The 13,515-nt window shown below is 42.7% G+C and overlaps 1 protein-coding gene across 1 annotated transcript in view; it reads right to left on the reverse strand.

Annotated features, from left to right (window-relative positions):
• The window catches only part of ATP9B (ATPase phospholipid transporting 9B (putative)), a 151,780-nt gene that overhangs the window by 83,722 nt on the left and 54,543 nt on the right, over positions 1 to 13,515 (reverse strand). The window contains exons 8-9 of the mRNA XM_055559422.1: positions 11,788 to 11,882; positions 1,510 to 1,590 (exon numbers count right to left, since the gene is read on the reverse strand). Of these exons, the coding sequence (XP_055415397.1) occupies positions 1,510 to 1,590; positions 11,788 to 11,882 (176 nt within the window). The remainder of the gene's footprint in view (positions 1 to 1,509; positions 1,591 to 11,787; positions 11,883 to 13,515) is intronic.

The raw sequence follows: 13,515 nt of genomic DNA on the forward strand, positions 1-13,515 counted from the left end.
ACATATACAATGTCTATTGCCACAGGACACCTTAATCAATCTCTGATTCTTATTAAATTAGGCTGAGTCCAAAGAAACATATTATCTCCTTTGTATTGACCAATGGGTCACTATAAAAAAGGAATATAAGCAGATACCACTTTTTAAAATGTTCAGTTGTTATTCTGGTCAACTAAGCTCCAGCTACAAAACAAGTGACACTTAACATGGCTTTTTTCTTTCCTTTTTGAAAAATGCACACAAAAGCAAAGATTTTTCCATCTGAAATAATCTAAAACTCATGTTTGAAATAATTATGAGTGAATAATGAGTGAAATAATAATAATGAGTAAAAAAACTTTGCTAGGAACATCAAATGAAGGCAATGAACAGTACTGATAAGAGCCTGCAGTAATTCACACAAGTTAACAAAAAGATAGAATCAGGGTCTGGGCTCTGACACTATCAGTGCATCTGGACCTCTTCCCCACTCACAGGAAAATGCAGTCTTCAGAACTCGCCCACATTTACGCTGTGCATATTAGCAACAGGTGATGCTGTCTGCTCTTACCATTGGCCTGGGCACTCTGGAGAGGCTGTGAGGCCATGAATAAACTGCGGCTACTTTTACGGCAGTACTTGCGGAAATGAAGTCATAGAGTCATGCCCATCTCCTCCTCCTCATGTCTACATCCCCACACTGCTCATTACCCAACACGCAATATGCCGTTAGTAAGAAAGAGAGAAAGAAAGTGAATGTGAAGTCACTCAGTTGTGTCCGACTCTTTGCGACCCCATGGACACCAGTCTCCTCCGTCTGTGGGGTTTTCTGGCAAGATCACTGGAGTGGGTTGCCATTTCATGCTTCTTCAAGTGATGACAACGGTTCACCAACCCTTGTATGTGACCAAGAGTGAGACAAAGATGGTTGTACTACCAGAAATCTTTAAAAATAATTGCAGGAAGTAAAAATAAACTACAATTGTAAATACTAAAATCCCTTAAGTATTATAAATCATTCGTAGCATCAGTATAAGGTGCTAAATCCAAAAGTTACCAAATCCTAACAATAACTGAGGGAAGAAGGGACTTTAAGCTACACCAAAACACCAGTGAAAAGAATGCAGAATGAAATACATGCATGCACGTAAGAAAATGGATGTGGACTTACACATACACATCCATCCAACCAGTCAGTAAAAATTAAGAAATGATGCGGATATCATCCTGTCCAAAATAAAAACTGGAATAGCTGAATTACTTCATTTTACTGACTCATAATATTTTAAGGGAGAAGGATCTTATTAAGAGTAAATATGCTAAAAACAGAAAAACTGTACTTAATGTATCTCAAAGAAATATCTGACGTAGGAAAATTTAAGAACCTGAAACATTCTCCAGGTCTTCACTTTTTAGTTCAGAGCTTGTTTGAATTAATTCTTGATTTAATTACACTTTCAATAAAGGTTTGCTATAATGTTTTTAACGTACACAATGAATATACTTGCATTTAACAAAGATTTAACTTACCCTCGTAAATGTGCCTTCAAAACTATGAATATCCAGTTGTGGCTTCTGAGCATAAACATAAGCGTTGATAGAAAAAAGGTCCTGGAATACAGAATATCTGAATTAATTACATGATAATTAAACAAAATTACTTGGAAAGTTCTCAATTACCATCTAATATTTTTCATATATCATTTACCAAAAGAGGTGATTTTCTTATATGTTGTGTGCCAGTACTATGAATTGTGATGCAAGAGAACCCAAAGAAACCACTTTGAAGCTCAAGAGCGGTGTGGGGATCTCTTGCTTCTAAAGGACGACTGCTATACCTCACGGCAGGCTGTGTCAGAAGCAGTCGGGAGTACCTGGAGCTAACCCCACGGACCAAGAGCTTGACTGTGAGCCTGACCCACTTCCCAAGACTCCTCCTGTACACACACCTCCTGCAGCTGTCTAATCACTGAAGCCACTGTCCCCAAAGGGGATGACCTGTCCTGGACCGTGCCTGAGATAAATGGGCAGGATGGAAGGGCTGGAGCTATGGAATGCTATCTGAAAAGTCTGAAGATTCAGAGTGCCTCCTGACCAGTTCCTGAACACGACTTGTCTTCCTGCAAAGCCACCCCGTGCCTGTTCTCTGTGCTCACTACTCTGGGCCCTTTCATGGTAGCGACCAAGGCAATGAGGCGCACATGCTGAGCCCTGGGGGTCCTCTGAGAAAAGCATCAAAACTGGGGGGATCTGGAGGATCCCTCAACACAGTCTGTCATTTTTGTAAGTTTTGCTTTTATTTTCTATTTTGTTTTGCCTCATGGCTGCTAACACTCAGAAAACCGCAGATTTCCAGGCGTGAAGAACAAAGGTCAGATCACAGATGCTGAAGCTCCACAGAGGAGGTGAAGCCCCAGAGGGCAGGTCCAGGAGGCTGGGCGACGCGAGCCTCACGCTCCCGGCCTGAGTCCCGAGCCCCTCGTGCAGGCAGGTTCCAGCTCAGCCAGAAGAAAGGAGCAAAAGACCCCCATGGCTCTCCACTGCAGGGAAGACGAGGTGGGGGTCTGATTTCAGTCCAGTCAACACCAGTTCAAACCAAACTAAACAAGAAACTCAATACTCTTCAGAACATTATAGAATCCAGAGTCTCTACAAGGTATCAGTATGTTGAAGATACAATCCTAATGTCCAGACACAGGAAGAAATGAGAATACAAGATCCATATTCAAGGAGAATCTAATCAATGAAGACTAATTCTGACATGACCAGACTTCAGAATGAGACCAGATGAGAATTTCATAGCAGCTATTGCTGCTACTGCTGCTAAGTCGCTTCAGTCGTATCAGACTCTGTGCGACCCCATAGACGGCAGCCCACCAGGCTCTCCATCCCTGGGATTCTCCAGGCAAGAACACTGGAGTGGGTTGCCATTTCCTTCTCCAATGCATGAAAGTGAAAAGTGAAAGTGAAGTCGCTCGGTCGTGTCCGACTCCTAGCGACCCCATGGACTGCAGCCTACCAGACCTCTCCGTCCATGGGATTTTCCAGGCAAGAATACTGGAGTGGGTTGCCATTGCCTTCTCCGATAGCAGTTACTAGGACATTTCAAGTCTTTAAAGGAAAACATTCTCTTAAAGAATAAACAAATAGGAAACCACAGGAGAAAAAGAAAACATATTTACAAAAAAGGACCAACTGGAAATTCTAGAATTAAAAAAAAACACAGTTGAAATAAATTCACTCATTAGATAGGCTTAACTGAGAACAGAGTCGGTGAACCTGAAGACAGGTCAAGAGACGGCGACTCTGAAGAACGCACAGAGACGAGACTGCGACAGCGAGTGTGGCTGCAGCGTCCCTGAGCACAGCAGGTGAGGGCCTGGAAGAGTGCACAGCAGAAAGAGCAGGAAAAGCTTTCTGAGAAACAAGAGGCCAAAACCATGCCAGACTGGCTGACAGCCACATGTGTGCAGACAGAGGAGGCTCAGCAAACCCCCCACCAGGGGAGTAAAACCTGGCACAAAGTCACAGCTAAAGAAGAAACCAAATATAAAGAAAAATCTCAAAAATACCTAGAGAAAAATGACACAGTCTATACAGGGAAAAAACCTGTCAAAATAATGACTGATTTTTCATCACAAATAATGAAAGCAGAACATAATGGAACAAAATACTTAGAGTACTGTGGCGGGCGGGGGAACTAGTCAACTCTGAATTCAATATTCAGCAAAAATCTCCTTCACGAAACAGGTGACACTACAATATTTTGAGATAAAATAAAATATGAATTCACTGCTAGCAGACATAAACTACAAGAAATGCTAACAGAAGTTCTCTAGGTTGACGGGAAACAATATTCAGTAGAAACTCAGGTCTTTAGGAATGAACGGTGAGGAACAAAAATGGTTAATACAGAAGAAAAATAAAAATCTTGGCTTTTAACTTTATTTCTTTAAAATACAGATAAAATATCAGAACAGTTTATGGTATATGTAGACATACTACATATAGAACATCTACAAATACATACAAAAGTATGTGCACACAAAAACTGTGCAGTGTGCTTTAGCATCAAAAATGAGTGTGATAAATGGATCTGTATAATTACAAGGTTCTTAATTTAATGTGGAAATGATACAACTTTAACTTTTCACAATCATTTTTAGTTAAATGCATACTTCAGTCTTTTTGTTGTTGCTGTTCAGTCGCTAAGTCATGTCTGATTCTTGCGACCCCATGAACTACAGCACACCAGGCTTCTCTGTTCTTCACTATCTCCTGGAGTCTGCTCAAATTCAAGTCCACTGAGTTGGTGATGCCATCCAACCATCTCATCCTCTGTTGTTCCCTTCTCCTCCTGCCCTCAATCTTTCCCAGCAAGTCTGAGGAAATTTGAGGATCACTCATCATCCAAGGGGCTTCCCAGGTGGCTCAGTGATAAAGAATCTGGCTGTCAATGCAGGAGACACAGGAGATGTGAGTTCGATCCTTGGGATGGAAAGGTCTCCTGGAGTAGGAAATGACAACCCATTCCATTATTCTTGCCTGGAAAATTTCATGGACAGAGGAGCCTGGAGGGTTTCAGTCTGTGGGGGTTGCACAGAGTCGGACACGACTGAGTAACTGAGCACATCCATCATTTAAAAATTTAAGCACTACACTGTCACGGTAATTTTTAAAAAGTGACATTTTCATATAACAGAGTATCTTTTGATACATGAAAATAAAGAACTGCCTAGCAACAGCCCCCATATTTCTGAATGCACAAGAACACTGAGAGGAGTGCATTTCATCTAGTATATTAGACATCAAATGACTGAATAATGGCACAATAATGAGAATGTCATTCGAAGCTTTTCATGATAATTTAAAAATCATTCTGAAGTTTTCAATAATGTAGGAAAGCCTCTGCTATTAGGTCAAGGGCAACATTTGTTCGCATTACTTAAAGGTCATTAAAATACATCCTTAATCATAACATGTGGTTCATTACAAATAAAATTGCCTTTCGTTCAATAAAACTAATTAAATGTAAATGGTATTGTTTACTGCTATATGGATCTTTTGAAATAAATCAGCGAGTCATGATTTATTGAAAATTGCTGTGACCTCATTGTTGTTAATAAATTTGCCTGATCACAGAAGCCGGGAACGTGCTTCCCACATGTTTCCGAGCCCTGCCTGCACGGCGGTGAGAAGCCAGACCTTCCATCACAGGGTGGGATCAGCCGGCAACGCCGCTCTGACTCAGTTTCAATTCTTTGATCACATTAGGTGCTCTGGACACAATGGAACTAGGAAGCCTGTTCCTGGGGGTGTCCTTAGTTTTTCAGGAAGGGCTTAAACACAGGTTCACCCATTCCTGGTGTCACCATGGACACAACGCTCCAACATCGATGCAACAAACAGCAAATGACATTGCACACTCCCCGGATCTTTTACATCAGAAAAGTCAAATGAGTGACAGTTATGGGCAGTGTAAGCTATCAGATGAAAAACCAAACTGCTTTGCCTATGTCCAAAATGAAATTAGAGCTTTCCTTCCTATGAAAAAAAGTCTATATCTAATATGCCAAAGTATATGAAGTTACAAATTTAAATTGATGGTTGAATCACAAATTCAGCTAAACTTATCAAAACTTAAAACACTTTCATTTTCCAGTTACCTCACCCAAATACTATCAAAGTGCATCAACCATAAAATTTTAAAAGTAGCACTGTATGAACTGTATACTCTAGCTTTCTAAGTATTTTGTAATTCATACATCTGTCACTAATAAAAATGAAGAAAATATCCTTATAATACTGAATGTGATAGAAAGTACTTCCCGTGATCACAGCCAAGGGAATATTCAAAAGTACAGGCAACACGGTAGGATTCTAAACATTTTCTTAAGACATAACTTAACAAGCAATAAATTATACATGCTTACAGTGTACAATGTTCTGCATCTTAATACAAATACACACCTGTGACACCAACAGGATCAACGTATGGACATTTCTACCAGCACTCTGCAGGCCCCTCTGCACACAGCCTCTGTCACGGCTGACCCATGCTCCTGGAATCTATGTAACACATACATCCTTGCTTGTTTGGCTTTTCTTTCAGAAAAATTCTGATACAGTGCCTTAACACTGCACTTCTTTTTTAACACTCTAGCAAATTAACTCTACTACCAATGTTCTGCTGCAACTGCTTCCAGGTGTCAAGCACTCAAGCCCCTCCCAGCTCCTGGAAAGGCAATGCAGAGGCAAACACTCTGGGGTGGGCCCACCCCAAGCGTAACAGCACACAGACGTCCTGCAGTCACTGGGGCGTGTGGCATCTCCCCTCTGCAACCCTGCGGAAACTACTGAGGATGTGTGCTGGGAACGGAAGGCAGGACACAGAGGAGGCAAAGGGCGCCTGCGAAGCAGCAGCAGGAAGCCTCCAGGGCTCAGCGGACAGGCTGAGGCCAACGGGCTTCACAGCTGTCTCGGGCGGGCTACCCTGTTAACAAGCAGTGAGAACTGAAAGCTGGGCGTCTTCAGTGACAGCGCAACAGCACAGCCTTCTCTCGTGCAACACCTAAGAAAAGGAAGAGCAAAGCCAACAGAAACGCTGGGGGTCTAAGTGAGGCTGCAGAGTGGAGAGGATTGCGCAGAGAAGACTCTGGCCCAGCTGCAGGCTCTGTCGTGGAAAAAACCTACTCAACCTCTCTCAGAAAACCATCTTTCAGCCACACAGATTTAGCAACAGGACTGAACCTCCTTCCCTATGGTCTATGTGCAGGGAATATTTTAATAATTACAAGACAATAAATGCTAATGACCAGCCTCTCACTTTGAGACTACCGCTGACAAACACTGAGAGTGGTTAAAATGATAAACAAACATGGGTGGAAGAACAGCCTTCTGGGCACAACACAAAATCCACATCCAAAAAAAGAAAATGTATAAATATTTACCTACATAGAATTTAAAACATTTACACATTAATATGGCAAAAGATTGGAGAAGGCAATGGCAACCCACTCCAGTACTCTTGCCTGGTGGGCTGCAGTCCATGGGGTCGAGACTGAGTGACTTCCCTTTCACTTTTCACTTTCACGCATTGGAGAAGGAAATGGCAACCCACTCCAGTGTTCTTGCCTGGAGAATCCCAGGGACGGTGGAGCCTGGTGGGCTGCTGTCTATGGGGTCGCACAGAGTCGGACGCGACTGAAGCGACTTAGCAGCAGCAGCAGCAGCAGCATGGCAAAAGATATAAAGTGTAAAGTCAGGAAACAGTCTGGGAGAACAGATGTGCAAAGGTCTGGAGAAGTCTGCATACTCAGACACCGAAGTTGAGGCTTTAAAACAGAACTTTCCAGGGCAAGCTTAAAATTGTGCTAAAATAGTGAGCAAGTCAGCAAATGGTACGGCTGCAATTGGCCAGCAGTTGTTTTTGATTTCCTACTCACAGTTCAAATGCTAGATGGACTAGGGGGTTCATGTGTAAAGCATAATTATTTTTAAAGTAACCATTTATAACCATGGAGTGGGACAGTCCAAGCATAAAGACAAGGCAGTGACTTTTTTTTAAAGTAACCATTTATAACCAAGATTGCCGGGAGAAATATCAATAACCTCAGATATGCAAATGACACCACCCTTGTGGCAGAAAGTGAAGAGGAACTAAAAAGCCTCTTGATGAAAGTGAAAGTGGAGAGTGAAAAAGTTGGCTTAAAGCTCAATATTCAGAAAACGAAGATCATGGCATCGGGTCCCACCACTTCATGGGAAATAGATGGGGAAACAGTGGAAACAGTGGCTGACTTTATTTTGGGGGGCTCCAAAATCACTACAGATGGTGACTGCAGCCATGAAATTAAAAGATGCTTACTCCTTGGAAGGAAAATTATGACCAACCTAGATAGCATATTGAAAAGCAGAGACATTACTTTGTCAACAAAGGTCCGTCTAGTGAAGGCTATGGTTTTTCCTGTGGTCATGTATGGATGTGAGAGTTGGACTGGGAAGAAAGCTGAGCGCCGAAGAATTGATGCTTTTGAACTGTGGTGTTGGAGAAGACTCTTGAGAGTCCCTTGGACTGCAAGGAGATCCAACCAGTCCATTCTGAAGGAGATCAGCCCTGGGATTTCTTTGGAAGGAATGATGCTAAAGCTGAAACTCCAGTACTTTGGCCACCTCATGCGAAGGGTTGACTCATTGGAAAAGACTCTGATGCTGGGAGGGATTGGGGGCAGGAGGAGAAGGGGACGACGGAGGATGAGATGGCTGGATGGCATCACTGACTCGATGGATGTGAGTCTGAGTGAACTCCAGGAGTTGGTGATGGATAGGGAGGCCTGGCGTGCTGTGATTCATGGGGTCACAAAGAGTCGGACACGACTGAGCGACTGATCTGATCTGATCTTTATAACCATGGAGTGGAAACAGTCTAAGAAAGAAATAAAGGCAGTGATTATTTATTTTTAAAAATATTTTTATTGAAATATATGACATCTAACATTGTGTAAATTTAAGATGTACAAGTCAGTTTGAAAGTCACTGTAATGATAATTAGCACTTCTATCACATTATATAAATAATCATTTTAGAGACTACTTTAAAACTACTGTTAGGTCACCTTATTTAAGGACAGGAAGCTTTTATATGGACAAAAGAAACTATAAACAAAAATATTTAAAACAGATTAAAACAGTGAAGAACGAAAAATGATTAGCCAACTAGATATAAAAACCTCTTTAAAAACATACAATAGGAAAATGGGTAGACAACATGAACAGACACTTACAAAAAAATAAAATAAGTCTACTTTCTTAGGTAAGAAATCTTCAACCTCACAAAAAGATTAAAAGCATATTTAAATGGGATGCCACTCTCGCAGTCAGCAGACTGAAGAGGCTGACGGGTCCACTGACTAACGTACAGGAGATGAGCGGGGCTGTCACTGTCGTCTTCTAGAGCATTCTGGCCAAAGGATCAAACCCCTGCACTATACCTACTTCTGCACTCTATTATTATCTATAAAATATCAAAACATTAACTTTCACATTCACCAATGCCAGGCTGGTCCCAGAGGTTATAATTTGCCAAATACCATGTAGCTAAAAAACTCCTTCAGAGACACGTATTTTCTAACATAAAAGGATAACCCCCAAACATACTGCTGAACGCCTATCCTAACAGGAAAAATGTGCACAGCTTCACTCACATGTTTGTGAAGGAAGCTGTGTGGTTGAGAACAAGGGTATAAAGTGCCTTCCAGGACAGAGGAGACATGGCTGGGGTGTGCCCCGTCCTCCTGGCAGGTATGTTCCTGAAGTAAGCAAACCCTCCAATAGCAAAGGCCCATTGCTCTGGACTTGTTAAAACTTTATGCTTGATGGACCACCTTTTAATTTTTTAATATCATGGAGCTCAGTTAGCCCACAAGACACATATTTCTCACTAAGAATTAATCAAACTTCTACAAGCTGTGTCATTGCAACTGGTGTGAGATTTGCCCTCCCACTGCAAGATGAACAAATCATGTGAGTCAGCTGTTTCAGACACAGGACACAGGGTACCTGGTAGAGTCGCAGGACTGGGACCCTCGGGAGATGAGAACGCAGCCGCGAGCCCCAGGGAGGCCAGCCTCCTGCCCAGGGGAGGTGCCTCACCCGGGGCCAGGCTGCAGAGCGGCGGGTAGAGCCCAGGGACCTGCGGGGGCTGGCAGGCGCCAGCACAGAGGGAGGGGGAGGGAAGGACGGGCCACGGCAGGCCTGGTCCTGAGTCTGCTCCCGCCTTGGACTGAGGAGGACAAGGGAAGTGATGGCTGGCACAGTGTGACCAGAAGCATCCTGCCCAGACCCAGGGATGACACAGAGCTGGGGAGAGACACAGTCTGAGCGGCCAGAGTTAGAGGTACCTCAGAACAGCCTGGGATGCCCACGGTTACCCCAGGAGGAGCAGGCCCTGGGGTGGGGTTACATTAGCATCACGATAAAGGGGACTCCAGGCCTCCCCAACAAAGCTTAAGATCAAGTCTTGGAAAGGTCAAGTTTATCCACAAGTTATGGAACTAAGACAATGAAGATCAGTAGGTTGCGAAGTAAGAGAAAAACATAGTTATTTACATTATTCAGCACCCAATTAAAAGTTATCAGCTATGCAAGGAAGCAGGAAAGTGTGACCTGTAACAAGGAGAAAAATTCTTTAAAAAGAAACATACTCAGAAATAACAGAGACAATGGAATTAACAAACAAAAAATATGTATCACAAACTGCTGAAAGAGTTAAATGAAACTATGAACACATTAGGTGAGAAGAGGACTTAAATAATAACAAAAACTGGTGACCACACGGAACCTGGTTCCAGAGATTAAAAATACAGTATTTGGAATAAAATAATTTGTTGCTGCTGCTGCTACTGCTGCTGCTGCTAAGTCGCTTCAATCATGTCCGACTCTGTGCGAACCCATAGATGGCAGCCCACCAGGCTCCTCCCATCCCTGGGATTCTCCAGGCAAGAACACTGGAGTGGGTTGCCGTTTCCTTCTCCAAGGTCTTTAACAGAAAACTAGACATTGGTGAATTTAAAAACCGACCAACATGGGACTTCCCTGGGAAGTGAGCATCAGAAGCTCGACATGGGCAGGAACGTCAAGTCTAACACACTTGTCACCCGTGTCCCAGGGAGAGGAGTCTGGGCAGAAAAGGAGGACGGAAAGAGAAGAAAACCATGAGCCCACAGACCCAAGAAACCCAACAAACTCTAAAGAAGGAAGGAATTTCAACGCAGGCACTACCAAAAGTATAGCTGACGGAAAGCACCTGAAGAATCAAAATACTGCCAAGGCTGACATATGTCACACAGATTTAGTTTCCCCAAAGTGCAATACATACAAGAATGAGGAAGTCCCCGGTGATTCACAGAATTAACTGTGAACCATGAGCCGTCCCTACTTCCATCAAAGCCAGCCCATCTCAGGACAGTGAGCAAATCCAGAGGATTCAACCCCCTTCCCTGCAGCAACTGCTTGGCTTCAAGGTCATTCTTAAGACAATCTCAGTCTTTCTTTACTCTCCAATGAATATCAACAAATCATGTTAAGATAAAGCTGCTCTCATTCAAATAAACAGCACATACAACACACAACACCACCAAAAGGCCACAACTGTGATTTTGCTTAAAGAAAAAGAAAAAAAGATGTGTAGCAGTTTCGGAGATTCTGAGCACATGTGAGATGGACTTTCAGAGACCACGGAACACGCTGAAATCCACAAGCACGGTGTCCTCTATCCTGTCCATCCCCAGGCAGCAGAGGCCCAGCCGGAAGTCTGCAGGTGTCTTTCTCCTCCTCACGAGCTGACAGACACAGGGACACCGTACCTCCTCCTCCCCAGGGAGGACTCTCCACTCTCAGAGGGAAAAGCTGAAGTGGATGGGCTGGGTTCAGGGCTGGGGATGCCCCCCCTGAATTATCCCAAAGCAGCACCTTAACAGCCTTCTGGGAGTCAGTTACCAAAAACGGACTCATCTAACCCCCATCAGGAGTCTCGATTTCAAAGATTACTCAAATGAGAGGATTAAAAATAGAAATAACAAGGAAAGGGAAAGAAAAGAAGGAAAACCTGAGCCAAGCTCAGAACATTCAAAACCACACCTCAAACAGGGTGTGTGCTAAGATATCACAGAAATTATGTGGGCATAATTTTCGATGAATTTAGTAGTGAAATTATTCTTTACATTATCAATGTATTAATCAAGTTAGCTGGTACGTAAGTGCACAGAAATGACCATACAGTAACTGATGGAGTAACAACAACAACGCTCACCCCCAGAGCGGGCAGCCTCTGTGTGCAGCTCACCGCCACTTTCAGCTTCCAGTCAGTTTCACCATCGAGTTGATCAGTTCGAATAAAACACGAACCTTGGAATAAGAGAAGAAAAACTCCTGAGTTATGGGTACCTTAAAACCACAATTCATCGTACAGTGGTGATATACAAATGATATATCTAGAGATTCCCATGAACAAAAATCCTTAAAAGTCTACTTATTTGACTCACAAAATGAGTTTGCTGAAAAGACAGAGCGCGTTAACTGTTTAGGTGATTACCTCCTGTTTGGTGTTCTTGACTATTAAGGTTTACTATGAATTAGTACTTTATTTTAGAAAGTTATAGAGGTGGCAAATAAGCACATGAAAAGATGCTCCACATCACAAAAGGGAAACAAAAGGGAAAACAACAAAGAGACACCAGTCAACACCTATGAGAAGGCCAGACTCTAACACCGGCAGCACCAAATGCTGGGCACTCACAGCAACACGAACTCTCTTTCATTGTTGCTGGGAATGCAAATGGTGCAGCCACTTCGGAAGATGGTTTGGTGTTTTTTACAAAGCTAAACATAATTTTACCATACAATCCAGCAACTGCACTCCCTGACATTTATCCAAAAGAGCTGAGGAACTTATGTCCCACGATATCCTGCATGTAGATTTTATACCAGCTTTATTCACAACTGCCAAAACTTGGAAACAACCAAGACGTCCTTGGGTGAGTGAATGGATCACTGTGGTAAATGTGGATAATGGAGAATAATTCAGCAATACAATGAAATGAGCTATCAAGTCATGAAAAGATATGGAGGAACTTTAAATGTTTATTTCTCAGTGAAAGAAACCAATCTCAAAAGGCTGCATACTATGTGATTCCAATTACATGACATTCTGGAAAAGAAAAAACTACGGAAACACTGAAAAGATCAGTGGTTGCCCAGGATGGAGTGGGGGTAGAGGCAAACAGGCAGAGCACAGAAGATTTTAGGTCGGAGAAAATACTCTTTATGATACTATATACAACGATGGATGGGCGTCATTACACATTTGCCAAATCCCACAGAACGTACTACACCAAGAGGGAATCTCGATGCAAATGATGGAAGCTTGGTGACAGTGATGTGCCAGTGTGAGTCTGTCAATTGTAACAAACGGCTCGTCTGGTGGGGACGCTGATAATGACGGAAGCTACCCGTGTGTGAGGGCAGGGAGTATACTGGAAACCTCTGCACCTCCTTCTCACTGTTCTGTGAACCTAAGAACAAAGTACAACGTTTTTAAAAACCTTTAAGAAACATATTCAGATTATTATAGAAAATGTAAACCAAAAATGTTACACATACGTTTGTTCTCTGCAGGATAGGAAAACTGCCAATAATTGAAACTGCACTATAGTAACCTACATCTAAATTTATATTGTAACACCTGCAAAAATGGAGATTACTTTTCATTGTACTTTTTTCATATTTATATTTCTGAGCTCCCCTTCCCCTGTCTAGCAGTGTTTGCTCCTATCCATCAATTTTATGTAGAATTATACTATTGACCAGCACAGTTCAGCACAGTGCAGCTCTGGTGAACGGCTCACTGCATACATGCTCCTTTAACAGAGCTCAAGCTATGACAACTATTGGCTGACTACACGTCCTCTCCACTTCAGTAGCTAATTTCATCAATAAGTTATCTCATGGCCTTTTCCCTTTTATCCAGAGGAAGAGACTG

This window comes from Bubalus kerabau, chromosome 21, assembly GCF_029407905.1.
Source record: "Bubalus kerabau isolate K-KA32 ecotype Philippines breed swamp buffalo chromosome 21, PCC_UOA_SB_1v2, whole genome shotgun sequence".
Classification (NCBI taxonomy): domain Eukaryota; kingdom Metazoa; phylum Chordata; class Mammalia; order Artiodactyla; family Bovidae; genus Bubalus; species Bubalus kerabau.